The sequence below is a fragment of the Scatophagus argus genome, chromosome 11 (assembly GCF_020382885.2).
Source record: "Scatophagus argus isolate fScaArg1 chromosome 11, fScaArg1.pri, whole genome shotgun sequence".
In the NCBI taxonomy this organism is placed as follows: domain Eukaryota; kingdom Metazoa; phylum Chordata; class Actinopteri; family Scatophagidae; genus Scatophagus; species Scatophagus argus.
This window is the reverse complement of record NC_058503.1, coordinates 18884650-18907900: the sequence shown is the minus strand read 5'-3', so window position 1 is coordinate 18907900 and position 23251 is coordinate 18884650. Positions and strand designations below refer to the sequence as shown.

At 41.6% G+C, this 23251-nt stretch overlaps 2 protein-coding genes across 9 annotated transcripts in view; one reads left to right on the top strand and one right to left on the bottom strand.

Annotated features, from left to right (window-relative positions):
- ramp1 (receptor activity modifying protein 1) overlaps window positions 1-8011 on the bottom strand; it is a 45679-nt gene extending 37668 nt beyond the window's left edge. Inside the window, exons 1-2 of the mRNA XM_046403427.1 lie at window positions 7957-8011; window positions 7141-7674 (exon numbers count right to left, since the gene is read on the bottom strand). Coding sequence (XP_046259383.1) covers window positions 7141-7204 — 64 coding nt within the window. The 5' untranslated portion in view covers window positions 7205-7674; window positions 7957-8011. The remainder of the gene's footprint in view (window positions 1-7140; window positions 7675-7956) is intronic.
- Window positions 7926-23089, top strand: map3k19 (mitogen-activated protein kinase kinase kinase 19). Of its 8 annotated transcripts, XM_046403420.1 has the most exons (18): window positions 7926-8059; window positions 9287-9469; window positions 9567-9636; window positions 9938-10146; window positions 10485-10679; window positions 11599-11759; window positions 11956-12071; window positions 13181-13356; window positions 14266-14326; window positions 15729-15816; window positions 16540-16656; window positions 17102-17265; window positions 17501-19875; window positions 20275-20379; window positions 20644-20882; window positions 20986-21238; window positions 21357-21565; window positions 21748-23089. In XM_046403420.1, the coding sequence occupies exons 4-18, from the start codon at window positions 9961-9963 to the stop codon at window positions 21878-21880; spliced, it is 4578 nt and encodes a 1525-aa protein (XP_046259376.1). In that variant the 5' UTR covers window positions 7926-8059; window positions 9287-9469; window positions 9567-9636; window positions 9938-9960; the 3' UTR covers window positions 21881-23089. The 8 variants fall into 8 exon arrangements, with proteins under 8 accessions (XP_046259376.1, XP_046259373.1, XP_046259375.1 ...); XM_046403417.1 differs by lacking the exon at window positions 9567-9636; XM_046403419.1 differs by having other exon boundaries at window positions 9567-10146.
- Window positions 23090-23251: the final 162 nt, after the last annotated feature.

Here is a 23251-nt window from a genome sequence, read left to right as displayed (position 1 = left end):
GGATTGTCCTTTTGATGATATTAAGTGACGCTAATTTAGCTTCACCTCATAGTTCTGCAGGATCAATTTGACAAAGAGAGGTGAGAGAACAGTGCTCTTATTCATATCTTAATTTCCCTATGAGGTTAACATTTAACAGGATGATGGAAAAGTCAGAAGCCTGTGAAGGTAATGCTGTGCCTCTGTAACCCGGGGTGAAAGTGATATATGAGGCAGAACCGTCACAGGCGTATGAGCCATAAAAACGGGGTGATCAGTGTGGAGCGATGGGCTATTTGTCCAGATTTACCAACAGCTCCAGGGCGCAGATTAAACTCATCTCGTGTTATTGAGACGAATGCAGTGTGTTACTGAAACTACTGCTCAGATCCGTCTTGGTTTGAACACTGACACGGAGTAGAAACTTAGAAACGTGATTGGTGTCCTGGTATATAAGACAAAGAATGACCACTTTGACACCCACACAGCATATAAACATTCATCCAAACACCACATGATGTAAACAGAAGTTTATCAAGAACTTTTCTGCTTCTCTATAGATTTTTGCGCTTTAATCCATGAAAAGCAAATTAACAGCAATTCTAATTCAGATGACGATGTGCAAACCAGTTGCTTTCATTTGGTCCAATTTGGGATTTTCTACACTGCCTCGCTCAATTTAATGTTAAATCCTCTCCAGTAAATTGCTAATTTACGCATCACAAGCATTGAAGAGAGGAACATTTTTTTTTAAAAAACGGCGAATCGCAGCTTCAGTGTTTTACTAAAGCTATAACAGAGCTTTTTCATTTGAGACCTGTACAGGAAATCCTACATAAATTTCCTACATGAGTTGTTCCTAAATGTGACTCATGAGAGAAGATTTGCACATATAAAGAGGCTGTGAAATCAAATCTGGAATGTTCACTGTAGCATCACATGGCATATTGGTGCTGAGTCTGACACAACCAGAACAGAGGAATTAAAGGTCACTGGATCAAATCCCTCACCTCTAATTGTCTGTACTTAGACTGAATGTTACCAGAAAGACTAAAATGCCCTGCACATGCAATCACATCTTCCTAAGAAACTTTATACACTTGAACCAATACATAAGCAGCATACAGAGTATATACTTTATAGACAAAAGTAGTGGGACACACCTCTTTATTATTTAATTCAGGTTTGTTATGCGCCTTTTCTCAGGGTTTGGGCTCATCCCCTGCTTCAGCATACCAAGACATTTTGGACAATGCTAACAGTTTGCTGAAGGCCCTTTTCTATTCCAGCATGACTGTGCCCCAGTGCACAAAGCAAAGCTCCATAAAGACATGATTGGATGAGTTTGGTGTGGAAGAACTTGACTGGCCTGCACACACAGAATCCTGACCTCATCCAACACCTTTGGGATGAACTGGAACGAAGAACGAACAATTGCCATTGTTCAGCTGAATCATCCAGTATCGAAGTTCTTATCTGAAAATATGGATGTATTCAGGCTGCTGCTACTGGAATATAATCTATCTCTGAATAATTTTCCATACTTTTCTGTTCTCAGCAGAGCATGGGACTCAAAGTGCTGATCCTGCAGTCACGTGCAGTCCGGTCTCAGACGTTAGCGAGCGTCCTGCTGTCCTGTACTGTAGCCCAGAAGCCACAAATTGCTGCGGCTGAGAAGCTCGGCGGTCAGCGTCACAAGGCTGGGGCTGTACGAGACATCTCCTGACTTTGAGCATTATGCACATGTCTCCATGCCGCGGCCATTCCTCCCTCAGGTCATTGCTATAAATACCAACGTGTTACTATTTGACCAGTCTGGTTAGACAAATGCTCAAAGAAATCCCTTTCAGGCTTTCTGGTGTCTCTACATGACTGCATGTCACAAGCGCTTTGACGTGTCACCGTGTAGTTTCCGTGAAGCAGAAATGGCTCCCAAAAAAAAAAATCTTCAAAAGAAGATTCCAGCCTGATGCACTGGTTGAGTGAACCACTGCGACAGGCTCGCCATGTCGCTGTTATGTAAGGTTAAATGTAATGTGTGAGCGCAACGGCCAGGATAAATGAACTGTAAAATCTGCTCCCTGGTTGGCAAAGAGAGGGCTGACATCTTAGATTGGGAGGACAAGGAGGAGTTATCCTCATAGTTTATAATAGAGAAATGTGACAATACACACACACACACACACACATTGCTATATGGGGAGATCTAATGGACATACAGCAGACATGCAGTAAAAGACAGACAGCAGGAGATAAAGTTAGTGGCTAGTTGGTGAACACAGCTCAGGAGTTGCAGTAGAGCAAAAAGGAGCTAAGAGGTGAGTGGGTGAGTGAATACTGGACTTCCATTCGTCAGGTAGCAGACGCTCAGCACAAAACAAATGCTAATGTCGCTCCATGTCCATGCTGAATGCATAAACAGGAAGGTGTTGTGTCCTAACGTCGGCATATGAACAGAAAAATCAATTAATGCTGCTTTAATGACGACACCATTATTTCCCAAACCGTGTGTTTCAGTTGCTTACTCTACATTAACCGCTAAGGAATCATGAGTGAAAGAAATGTTGCCGTTCAACATTTAAAACAATTCACTGAATGTAATCCAGGATTAAAACTGCTCAGTGTCAACCTTTTCTTCTGTTTGTGAGTTAAAATAACTGAGCCAAGTGGATCATGAACACACACTCACACACACACAAATGGGTGCTGTTGTTCATACAGAAGCAATTGAGACGGTTGATGTCCCCCCAGCATGACCAAAGATCTACAACTAATTAGGAAGACTTGTTCACAGTGGGTGTCAGGAGGGGGTGATACCACACACTCTCAGCACCCTTTAAATTCAACCAATTCTCTTAAAGGTTTATGAAATAAGATCTTTGAAGTATACATTCTTTTGAGCACATATTGATTGGAGTGCAGTAAACAGCTTGTATACTGCAGCTAACTGCGCTATGTGAAGATTTCAAAAGGCTAAAGAAAAATCTCAGTGCAGTGCATAACCATGACCTTGGGTAAATATTTGAATTTCCACTATTGTTATCTGTCACTCGTTGAATATGTGTATTTACCTTCCCTGGTGAAAGAGAAGAGATTTGATGGGAAGGGGACAGGAAGTTATCATATATTACAAACAGCTACATTTGTTAGTTTTCTCTTCCTCTTTTCACCTCTTTGTTCTCCATCTATCTAAACACACAAAGTCCAGCAGGTGTGTTTGTCACAGGGGATGCACACAAACACATATCACACAAAGCAGACAGATATACATCAGCACTATCCAGCCCCACCGACATCATTTATCTCTCTGTCTTGTTTGACTGCTTCTCATTGTCCCCTCAGTCTCTCTCACCCTCTCTGCTGTCTCTGCTGATTTATAGAGATTCTTAAAAATGTCCCCTTGTGTCCTTCACACTATAGCTGTATTATAGCTATATTAGAGATTAACTGGGGCAAAAAACCTGAAGAAAATTAACATTACTGACCCTGAGGCCAACGTCACAGATCCAAAAAAAATCCTTATTCACAATGATATCTTAAAAAAAAATACATGCCTGCTGGATGTCAGCCAAAAAACTAACAGCAAAGTAGTTTTTTTAAAAATAAACAGTTTAAATATTCCACTCTAATGCAACCAATGTTTATCTGTTCAAGAAATGCGTGGCATTTCACCTCCATGAAGTCTGAACTTTGTCTCTTTTCAATGCTGAAAAAACACCCGAAACACAAAGACTTTTTCATTGTAATAGAGCTCTTTCTTCATAGGATAGATTAAAAATATGACTGGTTCCTGTTACTTTGCTACACGGAAGAAAAATATTATACTATAAGAAACGGGGGTCAAAAGCTGAAGTCCATGTCTGTGCTAAAATGAATTCCTCAAAGAGATATGAAAGAATCTGAAACTAACCTTGAAATCATCTGAAAGCTTGGTTGGATTCTGAATGAAGCCACTGGACTAAAATTGATTAACTCAAGCTTTTCTTTTAATAACTTTTTTTTTTGTTTCATTTTGGAAGATAAATTGTTTAAAGGCTTTCCCAAACCCAAGACTTACTAAAACAAAGTATCTGAACCTTTTGCCTTAGCCAGATTACACTACATAAACCATTTTGATTGCTTTCAGGATATTCAGTCATTCCACTCAAACTGTCACAATGTTTTGTCGTTCCTCAAAGTATTTCCCTTTTGTCATTTCACTGCTGTCTAGCGAGCCACTTCTGTGTTTGAAATATTTCAAACGAATTCTCACTGAATCCTGAGCCGTAAACTCAGGAGGAAAGACGATCATGTCAGTGAAAGAGGATTAAAGCATCCCTCCGTGCCAATCCCTTCATATCTATGGGAAAGAGTGAAGACTCCTTTCCCTTTACCCATTCTGTACTCATTGGACACAAAATCGCCAGACAAAATGTGTACCAGCTCTGCTCTATCAATTAAAGCATGCGGTCAGTTTTAAAGTGCCTGTACGGCTGACAGAATAAAAGTATAAACAAATGATCTGAACAAGGATAATTACTTAGGCATGTTGAGAAATAAAATAACAAAGCAAAACTTGGAGTAACAGTACAAGGGAAAACTGATGCTGCTGTGATGAGTCATAACTTTCACTGTCTGTAAACACAGAACACCTCCATGGAGCCTTTGTGATGGAAAACAAAGTGCAAATGGTGGAAGATGCTTGCCTAAACACCTCTGATGGAGAGTGTCACTGTGCACATACATCAGTTAGATGGATTTTCAGTATATATTTAAACTGTGGTGTGTGTTCATTTTCTTTTTTTCACACACGCTGAGAAGTCTATCACAAGGTTAAAACCCAGAGTGAGCACACTGAGTTCATTTTTGTAGGACTCCAAATGCTGAGTTTGGGGTTAGAGGATAAGATTCGCATTACAGTTCAGCTACGGGTAAAGCATTTAGTGGTCAGCAATAGTGTTAGAGTTTGAGAAATGAACCCAAGTCAACTGAATGTTTTCATAAGTCTAAAGTTACAAGTGTCATTAATAATCAATTTTACAAAATGAATATCATGTCGTAATGAATAAGAGTCGACAAAATGACTGAGATCATAAACTCACTAAGAACTGGTTTACTGAGGCAATAAATCAAGTGACAAATGGGATCATTTTCTCATAAGCTTGCATACAATCGGACCTCTTTTTGAAACCAGTGGAGTCTCCCCCTGCTGGTGATTAGAAAGGGTGCAGGTTTAAGACTTTTCAGCCACTAACTTTTGTTTCAAAGAAAAGTAGAAAGACCTCAACAAGCAATTGCCTGTAAATATCCTTGATAAAAAGCAATCAATTGGTTTTTAAGGATTTTGACATTGTATGTCTTTATCAGGCACAGACAACAGAGATGACAGGGAGGAAATGAGGAAGTGACAGGAAATGAGGGGCGAGATCGATGTGGAACGACGGCAGCAAAGGTACCGGGCCAGACGCGATGCGTGGATATTGGCCAGTTGGCCACCAGATCAAGCAAGAAAGTATCAGTTCCTTCAAGAATAAAACACCATCAAATCGTTCTGTTCTTGTCGAAGTGAAGAAGAAGTTGCTCTTATAGATTAACACATCACTGTTCAAAAGGTCTGTGCTGACAACTGCATATTATATGATATAGCTGACATTTGACTTCATATATTATATGTATTTGACCTTTTCATAACCCTTCTGACTGAGCAAATCTGCCTGACATCTCAGTCAGCGTTAAAGAATTAACTGAATTAAGTGGTAACGGAAAGCATGACTGCAATGACCCTGAACGACCGGATAATATTAGCTTATTGTACAAATGTTTCTAAAAGCATAAAGAAATTACTGCCGCTCCAATGAGAAGAGAAGCCCGCACACACACACACATCTGACGGACTTAAATACACTGCAGGGTCAAGTTATCTGAATGTCTTGGCACTTTTTTAACAGCAATCACAACAGATAAAGATTTAGTGGAATGACTTTGTTGAATGACTAACGTTATCTTCATATCAAAAGTGTGTTTTTTTCTCAGCTTTCTCACTTGTTCTGTGCATCGAAGAGACATAAACCTTTTGGGTGAGAGGCACCCAATCATATTTGGTTAGTGAGACGTATGTTCAGCAGAGACACCAAAATGAATTTCTTCAGATAAGAGAAGAGGGTTACCTCCACTCTGAGCCTGTTTTCATTTTGCTGGCTCAAGATGCTGGGATAAATAAATACGAACAGCAGAATGGGTTGGCTTGGACAGATTCCCCTTAAAAATCACTTTAATGACAGAGTTGTCTTGTAAAGTGAGGGATGTAGTGAATGGGTGTTACTTCATGGAATGTGATGAGATGTTTTATCGTCACTTTCCAGTTCTCTTCCACACAGGAGTTTTTAGAGATGACACACAGTTGTATCACTGTTGGTATCATCCACCTGTTTTCTAAACATTTAATCCACTTAGCAACACCCAGCTGTACAAAATCCCTGCCTTGGTTTTCTGAGATTAAGGAGACTTTCAGTTTTGTCTGGATATCATTACACAGATTTATAGATTTTGGAGAAAAGTAAGGAAGTGTGCCAATATGTAGACTCCCTCACACCTTTGCCTGACTGTTGAACTTCCACAGTGAAAATCTATCACCTCCCAGCTGCTTTAGTTTAAACAAAGATTGTGTTGTTTACTCTTCACCGGGCAAGGTGACAGCAACCACCACTAACCCTGTAACAAGTCTGATATCATAGTGTAACACACCCACAGGTTACTGACCAGGGGATTAATATAATGTTTAAGTATCATGTATAGTATTCTATGGTCTATAAGACAAATACAATTATGAAAGGTCATTTAATATGATTATTGAGGACCACCAGCACAGACTCCCTGGCAAAATATTGTTTTTTTTTTTGTTTTTGTTGTTTTGTAGTTGCATGGATAATCAAACTTGTCATTCACTGAAATTTACACATCTGTGTTAAAATTAAAATACTGTAATTGTAGAGAAAGTCATCTAACTTGTTTACACAGGTCATTAAACCCCCGCTTCTACAGTCTTATAAGTATCCTAAGTTCGAAGAATAGAAATTTCCTCACGTCTAATGATGTTTTCCAAGCAGAAATGACAGTGTACTTAAACCACATTTCTCTGTCTTCATTACACATATCGATGCAGCCACGGTGTGACAGACTCACCTACAACGAGCCACAGAAGCGTCTGTCTCTGCAGAGCTGCCCCGATCCCGATCCGCGATCCCATCCTGCCGCTCACAAAACGATCCACTGGCTGAAGTTTGAGAGGAAAGTGAAGGGGAGAGCGGCTACAAAGAGCTCAAAGAGCAATAGGCAACATCATAGGTGAAAGTTGCTCAAGAAATCCATCTAATGTCCGGTAAATGAGCCACAACAGGAGCCTCTGCTGTATCACCTCACGCACACTGCTCGGTTAAGAGGTGTGTGTGATGGGGAGTGGGGAGAGCCAAGACTCGTCCTTGTTCCTGCTGTACCTGAACACCCCAGAGCTTTCCTGTCACCGATCCTCTGTCATCCTCACATGAAACATACTGAGTCGTAAAGTTGTGAGCTGCGTTTCCCACCAGCCGTCCTGAGGTTTTGGAGAAATCTTGCGCGCTGGTAAAGTGTGCTGTGCGCAACGGAACGCACCAGCCTGGGACCGGCGGAGCGGAGAGACGGTGTCAGGGTTCACTGCTTCTCCCAGGGACGACACGGCTGAGGGTGACACGGGACAGATCCAAACACAGCAATTAGAGGGAGGGAGATAAAGAGGGAGGAGGCACTCCGTATGGCACTTTTCCATTGGTTAATCGGATACAAACCAGTGGCCAAAGCAGCCTATGACAAAACACTTCATAAATGAATGAAATAAATAAAAATTAGTCATTAAACCGCATAGATAGGAGAAACAGATCAACAGCGTTTGGGGAAACCAAATCTGCAAAAGAGTGCATCTGTACAGTGACAGTGGAAAAGTGTCCAAGTAGTGTGGTTCACCTGTGCCGTGGACCTGAAGACAGCGCAGCGTGGGTGAGCTTTGGACGGATTCAGCGTTGTCCGACACCGCCACCTAGTGGTCATTTGAGGCGTTACACAGCAGGTAGACAACTGCACAGATGAGTCCTAAATGTTCTGACAGCTGATGTTTTTCACCTTGTTCTCTTCAAACTTTCATTTATAGCCCTCATATATGATGATAGATGATTTCATTTCGCTTGAGACCTGATAGCTTTGTGTGATTATTATTCAAGTATTTATGTTGTTTAGATGATTTAATCAGTCGGATGTTCTTCTGTTTTATTTTAAGTGATAAAACAGAAGAGATAAAAGATGCATTTTTAATCATGACACACTGGTTTTCTAAAAGAAAAAGATTATGTCAAATGTGCAAAATGTTTCACAGCTCAAAGTGGTTTATGATGAAAGGGGGAAAAAAATCATCAATCGAGTATTTCAGAACATTTATTATCAGAAGTTGATCTAACTATATGATATTTATATCCTTATTTATGCCAATTACACATGAAAAATGAACTATATATTTTCATCATTATGATTAAAACATCTTATGTAGTGTCATTTTAAAATTAATTTGAGAATTTTTCATTTATAATCTTAGCTGGAGATAGAATATGTTTTTGGTGCCATTTGAAGGGTTCAGAGAGTGTCTCTGTGTTGCTGCAATTCACTTTTCCAACCCAGTATGAAAAAGTACTTTCATTTGTAGAAAAAGGCCTGAAGATGAGTCATCTATGTGGGCTGGTAGGGCATGTAGTTTTATCTAAACCAGTGCTGTTTTCTGTGGTCCTCTGAGCAGCTTTGTGACTTTACATCAGAGCAACAGAGGATATTTTTTTAATTATATTTTGTATTGAAGACCTGTTCTGCAGTGCAAATCAAATAGTAGAAAAGTGTATTGGAGTCAAAGCATAAATGAAATGGAAATCAAAGCACCTCAGCACTTAAGTTAATGTATTTAATTATTTCACACAACTGGAAACAAGACTTTAATATATACTGCAATTGTTCATGTAGCTCCAGTAAGGCAGTATGTGCACTGTGTCTACAGCATTAAATACCTTCCTGCATGCTGGCAAAATCATTTCTGTTTACACGTGCAGAGAGTACTACAAGCAAGCAAATCTCTGGAGCCTTCAAGTTTGCTCCATACTTAACATAATGAGAAAATAAAATATGATAATAGTAATAATAAATTGACATGACATTGATATCAGGTCTCGCTCTCGAACTTGTGTGTCAGACAACAAACAGCCTGCTGTCATTTTAAGCCACTGCTCCGCTGCTTGTCTGTCTGACCATCCCCAAGGCAACCAAGTGTAAACTAACAGCAGGAGGCTTGCAGGAATAAAGAAGAAAGGAGAGGAAACACTAGAGCGGAGGGTCTGTTGAAAAGGATCAAAGGTTTGCTTGTCAAGTGTCCCTCTAAGTTTGGACAGGACCTGTAGCTGGATTGATTCATCGAGGAATGTGAAGAAATCCCACCACTAAGGTAAGCGAAGAAGATCTCATTTCGGCATGTTTATATATTAGACACTTCAGCCATCTTGCCTGTTGCCCTGTTAGTGTTGTCAAACATTAAACCACAGGGAGTTCAACCCTCAAAGAGTCGTGTCGTCGGTGGATGAGCTCATTTACTGGATAATGATGTGCATTATGGTGAGTCACATGTAATAATGTGAGAGAAATAACTCCTCTGTGCCATCTCCGCAGGGACCAAAAGATCATTAGAGACTTGCATAACAGGGCTAACATCACAGTCGTGATCACACAAACATACAGACTAATTGAGATGCTGAGCTGAAAGAGCTGCATCAGATGCATCAGTGCTCTGTTTACACTTATTTATTCATCACTCTCTCCATTCATTTGTCTTTTTTTATGGAACAACAAAAAAGCTTAAATCTTGTGTGACCTCCTGCTCAGACTTTTCTCTTCTGTCTGGCTGCGCTGCACACAGATCTGACTGGGAAGCTGTGAATTATGCAGAGAAGTGAGAAGAGAAGGAGTGTTGACGAGATGCTGGAAAGAGAGCAGAAGGAGGAAGAGGAGGACGAGGAGGAGGATGAAGAGGAAGTTGTGGTTGTGAGCCTTGGACAAGAGATGAAGGGCCGGGAAGAGCATGGATCCAGCTCACTTATCACTGCCTGTCGTAAAGGCATGACTGAGGTAAGTTATGTGTGTATGCGTGTGTGTGTGTGTGTGTGTGTGAGAGAGAGAGAGAGAGAGAGAGAGAGAGAGGTTTGGCATCTATTGTTTCGTAATCAGGTTTAGCTTTGGTCACCTTGCTGTAGTATTAGCAGATCTGGCATCAGTCCATTGTCACTGGAAAATTCCTACAGGTGAGCATGTTTGTCAGGTCTGTGATGGGACTGTTTTTCCTATCAATAACAAAAACATGTGAGGTCCACATGACCTCAGTGTTGCTTATTATGTAAATTCCCCTGGGGAGGGGGATGGTTGTGTTCAATTGCCCTCATTGCTTTACCTGCTGGTGTTGTTAACAGGTGGTAGAGCGGTTGCTGATGGCTGGGGCCGACATGACCCTGTGCGACTGCAGCCAGCAGACGGCGCTCCACATGTGCCCCCCTGAGCTCCAGGGAAAAGTGCTGGGGTGGATGTCGAGGCCTCACCTGCCTCCCCAGGCACAGCTGCGGCAGGCTGCCTGGCAGGGAGACCTGCACTGCGTACAGAACCTCCTGGTATGACTCCCACACGGATACAGATGATGTCAGGAGAGGATTTCCCTGATGAGCAAAGACAACAAAGTTTTCCTATTACAAAAATACAGCTGGGTATTTTGGTTTAGTCATGACATTTAGGGATTGTTGTACCATCATGAGAATAAACTCAACAACTCACAGACCTCACAAAGTGGTTGTATCGAAAATAAAAATTCTCTCCTGAGTCTTTCAGCTCAAGACAACAAACTCACCTGTCAGTCTCATGATGTTCTTGTGTGACTTTGTGTGTAACTGGAAATATACGACATAGACAAAAGTATTGAGACATCTGACCATTGCATCAACAAGGACGTTAATAACATTGCATTCTAAATCCATAGATAGCTTTGTGGCTATAACACACCGCTCTTCTGGCTTTCCACAAGATTTTGGAGTGTTTCTACAGGATTTTTGCCCTTTCATGCAGTAGAGAATTTGTGAGGTCAGACAAAAGGCCAAAAGGCCTGGCTCACAATCTCCATTCCATTTCAGCTCAGAGGTGTTGGATGATGGATGGATGGATGGATGGATGGATGGATGGATGGATGGATAGATAGATAGATAGATAGATAGGCAGTCATGCTGGAATAGAAAGGGCCTACCTCAAAAGTTGGAAGCATAGCTTTGTCCAAAATGTCTTGGGATGCTGAAGTATTATGATTTCCCTTCACTGGAAGTAAGGAACTGAGTCCAACACCTGAAAAACAGCCCCATAAAGAGGTGTGTCTGGATACCTTTGTCTATATAGTATATGAGACACATCACCAGTTGCTTTTCATTCATAGAATGCTTGATTGCATGCTTTCTCTCTCTGTCAAAAACATGACTATGCACAAGGCTGCAGTGTGCTATTCATATTTATAACATGTGTCTGTGTCTGTCTGTCTGTGTGAGTCAGGCTCAGACAGACGGGTTGGATGTGGATGTTCCTAACAGCGATGGTGTGACAGCTGTGATGCTTGCTGTTCGGGACATCAGCCTGTTTGAGGCCATAGAGACACAGCTGCCATGGGAACACAGACCCGTGGAAGTGCTCAAGGAACTACTGGGACTGCCAGCGTAAGAAAATAAAAATTTAGGCATGCATTTATATATAGTGGACTTTACAGACAAGCAAATGTCACAGCTCCAGCAGCTGTCAATTTGTATAGTCTCCGTATATGAAAAGGGATTGATTTTGAAATATCTGAAGTTCTATGAGGTAGCAAAACTGTCTACTTTGACTTGTTCCATCTGTCATAAACTTCTGTATCAGTAATCTGCAGGTTCGAGACCTCAGAGGCTGTTCTGCTCTCCACTACGCTGCCAACATCAACAGCCCTCTGAAGGAGGAGATCGTTCAAATGATGGTCGAGGCCCTGAGTCACGCAGGTACACTCATTCCCTCACTCCAACATCAATGAGACAGGAACTTCAACATGTGAAAGGGGTCGGTCGAAGTGAAAAACCCCCAAAAAATGTATTATCCACCTTAACAGTTACTCTCCAGTCTCCAGCGAGTGAGTACCTTTCAGCTTTCTCTGCAAAGGGATTCTGGGGAATTAATAATCTATCTATCTATCTGATATCAGAGTCGGGTTTACAGGTTTTTTGGCTCCCCCAAGTGGCCAAAATAATCTTTTGTTGCTGCAAAAGTTGTGAGAAACTTCTGATCTTAATTCCAACAGAGCATGTGATCAGCATTGGGGAAATACAGATTATCCTGTTATTTGTACATTCTCGTATTTTTTCAAGAATAATTATAATCCGATTAGAATAATGCAGCCAACAAAAGTTTTTGTAAGATGAAAAGCTGTACTATAGAACTGGCGCTATGGGGCTCTTGTTTGTATGCTGACTTTTTTCATACAGAATGACCTGAAAAAAGAGAGCAGAATACCTTCATATTACATACATAAACGAATAAGTACCTTAAGCAACCTTAAGTAACAAATCAGCTTGTTTCTGTGCTCATCATTTTTCTTGTCACTGCTTTCTCATCAGGTTACATTCACAAATGTTGATGTCAAATGAGTGCTCACACTTCGCACCTCACGTCATCAGCTTCACTTTATCAGTCAGTTTCTAACTGAACTTGGTGTTTGATGCAAACATGTGCACATGTACACACCTTTAAATACGACCTCCTATTCACACACACACACAGTTATTTTCTTTCACACACATACATACGGGCATACACACAAACAACATACCAAGCTTATTCACAATTGTGTTTTTCAGAGTCACGCCTCTGCAGCAGCACTCAAAGCCTGCACTTATGTGGCAGGGTATAAGAAAAGCTTGTTTGTGTATGTGTGAGCGACCACGATGCTGAGAGCCTTCATGAGAGTGTGTGTGAGTCAGAGTTTGTAAGGATGGTGACACGGAAATGAGAAGATACAGCAAGGAGTTTTAACTGGGAGAAACAGTTGGATTTGTCTGTCTTTGGGTGTCAGTATGGGCCACAAAGGGTTAGAATTATTTCTGATTTTGTGCAGATGCTGACCCCATGTTACTCCCAGCCCACGACAAATACTCCTGCCAGGATTTGGACTCAGAGTTTGGCGATTCGGACATAGAGTTAGACCTCGAGAGCTTCTACACTCATCGGTCGACAGATGCCTCCCCCACAGGGACACCAAACGAACAACGCGGCTTTCTACTCCACACGGGGGTGAGTAATAAACAGCAACACATTTTCAAATGTCGCTTCTCCATGGAGATGTTCAACACTGGCTGCTTGTATTCAGTATTCGATTGATTTAACTTTAGGTTTTAAGTAAGTGAGACATCAACAAACCCCTTATGAGCTGCCTTAATAATGAGCTGTTGAATTTAAGCACGTTTGCACTGCTGCTCTCAAGCATCCACGCGAGGCACAGGCAGAGTGGCAGTTTGTGCTCACCCAGAAGACAAATACGTGGAAGCAATAACTGGCTGTTTAGCTTAGCTTAGTGTGTGTGTGTGTGTGTGTGTGTGTGTGTTGACACTGGGCTGCCATACTATCACATTATGAGTGTCCTTATAGAAAGAGCAGACAAGCTGGCCAGCTGGTTAGCTGGAAGAAAAGAGCAGGTGGTTTATGGGGACAAACCACAGTATACGCATCTCAGAAGCCCACTGACACACAGTGTGTGTACTTACAGTGTTAAAACTATTAAAAATAATTATCACAATTGTAATGTTTAGGCTGACTTCCAAACTGTCAAGGGAGCTACAATATACCAAAACCAAAGGCTTTTCTTTACAAAAGCTCCAGCATAAGATGGCGTTCATAACATAAACATAACATTTAGCAGTTTAAAATCAAACAGGCTTCATGACTTTTGTAATTTGGCAGCCGTACTTGTGTAATCTCTCCTTGCTCTGCATCCTGCACAAGCTTTGAGAAAGCATTCACCAAATAAATGAGAAAATAGGAAAAAAAAGGTGAAATTATTTACTCCAACTTGGAAATGTATAAACAAATCCCAAAAACTACTGGCAGCCACTGTGGTCCCTCTGAGCTAACATCAGTACTGCAGGACTTCTACCAGCCTCTGGTGCATATCATAAATGAATTGCTCGCTTTTGTTCTTTCCAGGAAGTGCTGGAGTCTCAAGGCCAACCTCCTCTCTCTGACCATCACAAAGGCTTCAGCCAAGGTATTTTACTGCTTTTAGAGGGTTGGAGTGTGGACTATTGGTGTATGACACTGAAGCAAAATGTGTTTTTTTGTCTTTGTAGGCTCATTAGAGATTCATTCAATTCAGTTTATTTATATAGCACCAATTCACAACAAAAGTTATCTCATGACACTTTCCAATTAGAGCAGGCCTAGACCAAACTTTTTAATTAAATTGTAATATAGAGAACCCAACATTCCCCCCTGAGCAAGCACTTGGCGATGGTGGTGAGGAAAACTGCCTTTTAGAAGGCAGAAACCTCGGAGCAGACCCCGGCTCAAGATGGGCGTCCATCTGCCTTGACCGGATGGGTTGAGAGAGAAAGAGAGAGCAGGAGGGAGAGAGAGAGAGAGAGAGAGAGAGAGAGAGAGAGAGAGAGAGAGAGCAGGAGAACACAAGCAGAGATGCAGCAGTATTACCAGAAGTATTGGAACTGTAGATAATGATAATGACAATGAATGAAGTATACAGAAGGTACTATGGTGATTATGATAGTGATATTAGTAACAATAATAATGGTAAACGAAGGATAAAAATTGTATCATAGGTCCTTGAAGGTAAAAGGGTTACAGAGAAAATGCAGCAAGCTGATATGGGAGTCTTGCATGTCAACTAACGGCTTTAAAAAGGTCAAAATATTTCGTCCTTTAGTGACAAAAATCTTTAGTGTCTACTCCCACGTAGGCCAACAGATCAAGTCACCTTCTAAAGGGAGGGGGGTGAGGGGGTGTGACTGGGTGGGAGGGGTCTCACACACAATACGACCTCTCAGCTGAGAAACCTGCCTGCCTGACTTGTACCTCAGGCTCAGCAGCGTGGCTGATAGAGGACAGGGCAGATTACTGACAGAGAGAGTCACAGTGGGGGAGAATACAGGAATACTGGAATCTGATCTTTATCCTGAAACGGGTTTAAGACATGGGGCCAGAGTGGACCAGCGAGCTCAGAAACAGCCTATTGTTTTCTGTATGGTGAGTATCGATATGTCGTATATGACTGTTGTATTGTTTTGTTATATTCTTTATGAGCATTCAAAAACAAGTGATGCAAGTCCACTCACCTGCGATTATCGAGGCACAGTCTGACACCAAATATAAAGCCTGTCAGTTCATATGGAGTAATATTGTTCTTTAGCAATTAGGAACCTCCTGCATTCACACTTTACAGTTAAGCAAATGCTTTTCTTGTAGTTTTTTTTTTTTAATTTTGTTGAATATATTAATTTTATTTTTATTTAGAAATTTAAGAGCATAATTTTTACATCTGATTGAAAGTGTGAACACAGAGAATACAGTGGATTCAGAATTGGTGGGTGTAACTGTTTGTACGTGTGTGTGTGTGTGTGTGTGTGTGTGTGTGTGCGTGTGTGTGTGTGTAACAGATAAGGGGATCCCCTTCTGTTTCCAAAATGCCATGGAAACACTGAGAGACATCAGGCAAGCCTACCAGGATGCAGGGAGGGGAAGCAGGTGGGAAGAGGGAAAGCTCTTTTACAAGCACACACACACACACACACACACACACTCTCCTTTTGAATGTGTGCTGACTATAAAGCATGCTGATGCCACTAAGCTGATAGTATTTACATGTGAACACATCAACATCTGTTTATACGTAACCACAAACAGTTGTGTACACACAAACATTTTATGTGCGTACAGTTAACACCCCCCCAACACACACAACCCCCTGGCACACACTTGTCACTTGTATAAACAGCACACTCACACCAGACTCGTCAGCAACTGCTCTTTTACCTCTACATCAGCAGCAGGACAGTTTCTGGTTACACTCGTGTCCTGTATGCAGACACCTGTCACTGTGTCCGGAGGACAGCCTGTTCTACCCAAACAGGTTAGAAACACAGAGAAGGGGGGAGAGGGAGCTTTGGTGAATCAACCCATTGTCTGCTATGTGGAGCTCTCACCACTGAATCAAGTCCAAATTCTGCAAGCAGAATAAAGGTCTTTGAGCAGGTCTCTGATTTCATAGCGTCAGCCTCCAGTAACAGAGAGAGACAGGAGGGAAATGAGGCTTTTAGCATAGTGTTCACTTCAAAGCAACACAATGAAACTCATCAGCATTTGTAATGCTATTAATGACAAGTTCTCGGTCAGGCCTCAACATACCTCCCCGACTCCCTTCTCTTCAAAAGCAAAAGTAACTGTGTACTTTTCTGTGTTGCTTTTCAGAGGTGATATGTCCCTGCCGAGCCTGAGCGACAACAGTAGACCCTACCTGGATCCAGCTCCACCATCCGCTTTGCTGAGTGCCAGGACCTCCTGTCTGCCGGAACAAACCGGACTCAGGTACGGTACTGCAGCTGGATTATAATGGAAGAAAATGCTGCCATCCTCATGTGACAGGTGGAGATTAGACATGGAAATTAAAAAGACTGAAAGGAGACCTTTCTTTCAGTCCTGAATTATGCTCACCAAATCCTTGACGTCACTGCACTTCTCAGTTATTTTTTTATCAAATAAAATAACAGCATGGATGTCACAGTGAGTGTAACACACACACACACTGTGAACCTGGATGAAGATTTCAAGCTTAAAAGTTTAGGGTTTGGTTACACTTTAACTGCTTCTGCACATTGTTTTCTCCCAGCCCCCACACATTAAAATCAAAATCAATTAATAAATTTTAAACATTTTATCAAAAATGTAAAGAAAAAAACAGCTCTGTTTAATTCATTTTTTGCTGCAGCGCAACTGAAATCTCAAACATCTGATTTTGCTTTGTCCCTCACAGGCAGAGAACAAGAAGTGTTGTTGCTGCGTCCCCATCCTCCCCTCGCCTGCTGTCTGTGGCCAAGTCTGGCTCCAGAGTCCAGCTCAGCCGATCCGCCCCCAGCATCATGGAACCACTACTGTGTTCAAGCACTGTGATCCAGGCCAGAGCGCACATCCAGAGCCGTACGTAAACACACAACTCGAGTGTCTAAACCTCCCAGTTAGGTGATAACAATAGCTTTATTTGTAAGAATTACAAAGCAATGTTGATTAATTTAAATCATAGGAGGGTTTGCATTTTATTTCCAACTCTCATGTTTCAACACAAACAATGTTGCATATTATTATGTGTTAATGAAACTATTGTGAATGCTTTTGTGTTTGTCATTTTAAATTTATGATCTTTTCTTTACTGCAGGTCTGGGTTCTCAAGATACTGTGAATGAACCAAAGGTGAATTTCAACCAAAAAAACATCCTCATATCAGCTTCTCCTGTTTTTCACTTCATACTTATGTATATTTTAGATTTCGCCAGTCAATGTCCTTATTCTCCCCAGCTCTCGCAGGGTGTCTCACATCCTAGAACACCCAAGCTGTTGGCTCCACTAGACAGCAGGCCCAGGGATATTGCAGCTCTGCCAACCCTAAAGCACCTTGTTCCTCTGAAGCCCATCAGTCGGAGCCCCCTTTGCTCCTGGACCCTGAGGCGAGAGAAGCTGTCCTGGGGAAGCTCACGCACTGGCCCACTGACCACTAAGGGTGGCAGTGAGGAGAGCGGGTCCAGCAGCAGCCAGAGTTCCATCGATCTGGAGGATGAGGAGGAGGACGGTGAGAGGGATACGCATGAGAGAGCATCAGGAGAAAGCCCTGTGAACTTTGTTGGAAAAGGGACGTTGCAACATTCAAACGACGTTTGCTCCACCGAGAATGATTTGACTGAGGGGGCAAGGTGGCATTTTAATGGTCAGTCAAGTATCAGTCATATTCCACCCATTCATAGATCAGCACATAACCTGAATGTAGAACCCCTCAATCATGCAAGTGACTATCATAGCAAAGCTATAAACTCTCATTGTGAAGGGAAAGCCAGCAATATGAGTTACACGAAAAAGCTTGTTGACAGTCAGTCCTTTAAAAAACATACCAATACACGACAAGGAGACTTTGTGAATCCTGCTCAAGACACTGTGAATGAAATGAATGAAATACCAATCAAGCCTAATGAGGAAAAGAACGATGTAGCTCACACTACAGAACCTGAGACCATGATTAGCCATGGGAGAACATTTCATATGACTTCTGATCAGGGTGATGCTATTATATGCTCTGAAGGTAATTACAGCATTAGCCTGCAGAATATAAAACAGTCTGAAAGAGCAATGAAGGATTATGTGGTTGATAACCCAGTCCCTCACGGGGAGCAGACAAGAGAGGAGAGAACTCAGCCATTTACTTCAGATGTAAACCTTCCCCAGTCAGATAAGCATGCTGAGAAAGATGACAGGCTGTTAAAATTAAAGCCTGTCCGAAGCAGAGAGAGAAAAACCGGCATGAACACTGAACTCAGACAAAATATTCAAATGAACCGGCAGTCCTTCAACATACTAGCACTATACAATGACCGAAGCAACCTAAATCGAAACAAGTCCAAAAGCAATCTGAAGTACTCTTTACATTCCACACAAGTTAAAGATAAAACCAGGAAAAGCCCAGAGTTAATAATTAGTGGAGAGACAGTCACAAAAGTAAAATCAAAGCTGAAATCTGTCAAAAGTGCTCCTTGTAGCATCGGCAGTCCATCGCCACGAAAAAACATGACTGATCATGCACAGAACAAAAGAGCAAATCTTGACAAGATGAGCAGCAGCAGAGGTCAACAGAGTGAGTTGAAGAGCACCCAACAGTTGAAGAGACATGATCTAGCAGGGACGCTAGAGCTAGCTATAAGGTCTAAATCTGCTGTGGACTTCATCACCTACAAAGACATGTTTCAGCAGATACAAAGTGGGGATGAAGGACCGGCCATCTTTGAGATGTTTGCTGGACCTATCTATGAAAATCTCAGAGTTTCCAGCTCCTGTGAGAAAGTTAAGGACAGACAAGTGCAATCTGCTAAAGTCAGTAACAGACCATTGAAACAACCAACGAGTAAACTGAGGAGAAGTCCAGGAGAGAGAATGGTGGTTTCATCTAGAAGCAAATCAAAGCCAGTCAAAAGCAAACCTGTGACAAGGAAAGGCCCACGCAAAATGAGCAATGTGATTAAACTGGATGGGCACACAGAGTCAGCTCTCTCTAAGGATGTTGACATTTTTCATAATAACGCTCAAGACAAAGCTGAAGATCATAAGTTGTCTACCATAGAGGAGGCTCTGTCTGGCTATGAATCTGAAACCTTAAAACCTGAGGAAAAAACAGCAGCAACTTCCTCTCATGCTGAAGATTATAATCACATGCACACAAATGATCAAAATGGGAATTCATCAATTAGAAATCCAAACCAACCAGTTCCTGAGCCCAAACTGTCTCGAAGCCTCCAACAGCCGAAGATCAACACCTGGACGTCGTCTAGCAGCTTCAGCCATACCATTATGTCACCAGTTTACCAGAAGTTTCTGGATGAGGTGGGGGAAGGGCCGCTTACAGATGACCTGTTGCAATGTCTGGCTGAGGAACTGATCTCATTGGATGAAAGGGATGCATCCATTGGCACGTGTCCTGAAAAGTTGGGACCAAGCAAAGAGGACTCCAGCAGGGAAGCCAATCTGGTATGCAGAAATACATTTCCTGAGGTAAACGGTTGTGAAGTGGGAGTGTTGAGAACTGTGATTATTCAAACATTATCTCTGCTCATTCAGTCATGTTTTATTTTGTATGAAAATGATTGGGGGGGGGTGTCTGAAAGTGGGATCTCATTGTCATTTTTTTCTCTTGACTGAAGGTAGTTTAGTCTGACTTCTTTAGTAGCACACAGGAAGAGGACCTTCTGTTTTATTTAAACAGCTTCAATACCTTCACCCTCAGAAACCCAATTATCCTGATCAATGAAAGCTTCAAAGATGCCTGATTATTTGATTTAAAAAAAATCTACAGCAAATTCTTTAATGTTTTTCTGTTTATAAATATAAGCCACACTGCATTGCTCTGTCTCAGTTACTCTGGTAACCTTAATTCTGTTTATTTTATCACAGGTTAATTCAGTATATATTGCTGATCTGCATGGCTCTGGATTGGTTGTAGATGACTCCATCACATGGACGAAGGGTGAAGTTCTTGGCAGGGGAGCATATGGGATTGTAAGTATGCTAATTAGGACAACAAAGTAAGTCTAATAATAAAAATGTAGACATACTGAGTCCTTGTATCACCAGTTTAATGGGCATTGATCTGTCGACCATCAGAACTCCTGCTGTTTGAAGCTCTCATGAAGCTAAAAAAAATGTACCATTTTGAGGTGTCATTTGTTCATACAGCCATGTACACAAATGCAACATTACTAACAACAACATTATCAATACATGCTCATCTAAACTTGGCTATCACTGCTGCCTTCGTACTAGGTGTACTGTGGTCTGACCAGCCAGGGCCAGTTGATAGCTGTGAAGCAGGTGAACCTGGATGCCTCAGACCCTGACGCTGCAAAAAGGGAGTACAGTCGTCTGCAGGAGGAGGTGGAGCTGCTCAAAACCCTTAGACACAACAACATTGTAGGCTTCATGGGGACCTCACTTCATCAGCATGTGGTTTCCATTTTCATGGAATACATCCCAGGAGGATCCATCGCTAGCATCCTTCACAGGTTAAGTTTATTCGATACAGCCTGAACACTTACACAGATGTCATCAGAGCATTGTCTAATGATTTACTAACCTTTAGCATGTTGTTCCTTTTACTGTCCGCAGGTTTGGTCCTCTGCCAGAGCGTGTCCTGTCTCTGTACACCCATCAGATCCTGAAGGGGGTAGCCTACCTTCACCTGAACAGGGTGATTCATCGTGACTTGAAGGGAAACAACGTCATGCTGATGCCAACTGGTGTCATCAAGCTCATAGACTTTGGCTGCGCCCGGCGTCTCAGCTGCCTGAACCACACTGCTAGCAACAATGCAGATCTGCTCAAGTCTGTCCATGGTACACCTTACTGGATGGCACCAGAGGTACAGTTCATTTAGGCAGTCATCTCACCTGTGAAGATTCTATGTATTTCACTGGTCGACTGAACTTACAACAATCTTTTAATTTTGTCTGACTCCCAGCATCTTTTCCACTCCTCAGGTTATCAACGAGACAGGATATGGCAGGAAGTCAGACATATGGAGTGTGGGATGTACAGTGTTTGAGATGGCCACAGGGAAACCTCCCCTGGCACACATGAACCGGGTGGCTGCAATGTTCTACATTGGGGCTCAAAGGGGGTTGATGCCCTCGTTACCAGATGGGTTTTCAGATAATGCCAAGGATTTTGTAAAAATCTGCTTAACAAGGTGAGACCTGTTGTCCTCCTGGGTCAGTGCAAACTCACATATCTTTGGTTAAATGTATGGCCTTTCTATACACTTACGTACCCTCTGAATGTATACTTTTATAATGAAAAAGTGTTTGAAATTAATTGGAGGCCCAATTTTGTGCATACTATTCTATTCCTTTTGCTTTTTCTCAACCCCAGTGACCAGAGTCTACGGCCATCTGCAGACCAGCTGCTGAAGCATTCATTCACCTCCCAAACTGAGACTGCAGTGAACTCCAGGAAAACACAGAAAAAGAACTGCTGTGGTCAACCAGAGGGACTGTGCAGTTAACAAAGTGATACGCTCCGAATATTTCACAAGTTCAACGGAACATTTAATGATTTAATTTAACGACTGGAGACTCAAAGCATAAAGCTATCTTTTGTGTCCCTTGGAGGGCCTTGCCACCGCGAATCCCCACTGGTACACCAGTAGTGTGTGTGTGTGTGGGGGGGGGGGACTGAACTGGGATTGTGTCCTAGACAAAAGTTTATCGACAACAAACGGTGATTGCAAGCTTAAATTCAAATGGAAGCACTTTTATAAATTTCATTTGGTACATTAATAGAACCTATAAAATGTGAAGACTGATGACAGATTTTTACTAGTGACTTTGGGTATTTACTAAAGCAATCTTACAAATGTGCCAATAATATGAGTACCTTAACTTTAAATTTATACTGTGTAACTCTAGGTCTCTGTGCTATGATATTTACATTTTGATAAAATGTGTTTAAGGCATACTCAAGCACAACATACAAGTTAATTTCCATAAACTACATTTTTCAGTGCATAGTGTAAACTTCTTCCCATTAGCTCTCATCTGATGAGTTAATTAAGAATCAGTGTGTCAAAGTGTAACAGACTGAGCTACTGGCAAGCATTTTTCCTTGTATTCAAATCTACAAATCAGTAAATTTCCAATTTCCTAAACTCTTCCATGATGCATATATGAATAATAAAATGACAGAAACAACCAGGGTTAATACTATGTCAGGATATTGGCAACCTTGAAATTTATTTGTCATACTGAAATGAAAGGAAAAATGGATGTAGAGTGAAGCATGTTCATTAGCCCCCAGGTGCTCAGCTGTAAGTTGTAATTGAGGTACAAACAATCCAGCCTGAGGCATAGTGTATTTTGCTCACTCTAAATAAGTCAAGAACAGAGGGGACACTTGTGTCAAGAGTAGAGAACAATATAGTTTAATGTAGGAAACTAAAGAAGTGTCTGGACAGGTACATGCCTGCAAATGTAAATTCAATCAGCTGGATGAAGACATCAGTGACACACCAACTAGGGATGTCCACACTGCAAAATTGAGCTGAGTTCGTCCAGCAGGTCATGTTGCATATGGCCAACTGGTTACTGTTCAGGGATGGAAGTGAGCCAAAAGCTTTTCCTGTTTACGTTTGATTGAATAATACTTACATATATCTCGTTTATGGGCTGACATCTATGGGCTACATTTTCATGTCATTAAATTATGTCTGATGCTCTTCAAAGTAAAAAGGGTTATGTAAACTTTAATAACACACATTAATGTCTTTGTCATTTTTTTTTCTTTTTGAGGCACCACCTTTGGCATCCAGCTTAAGGTCTACTTAGAGGTCCAAAAAAATAATTTTTGGTACAAATTGCATCGCTCTGATGTGACAAGT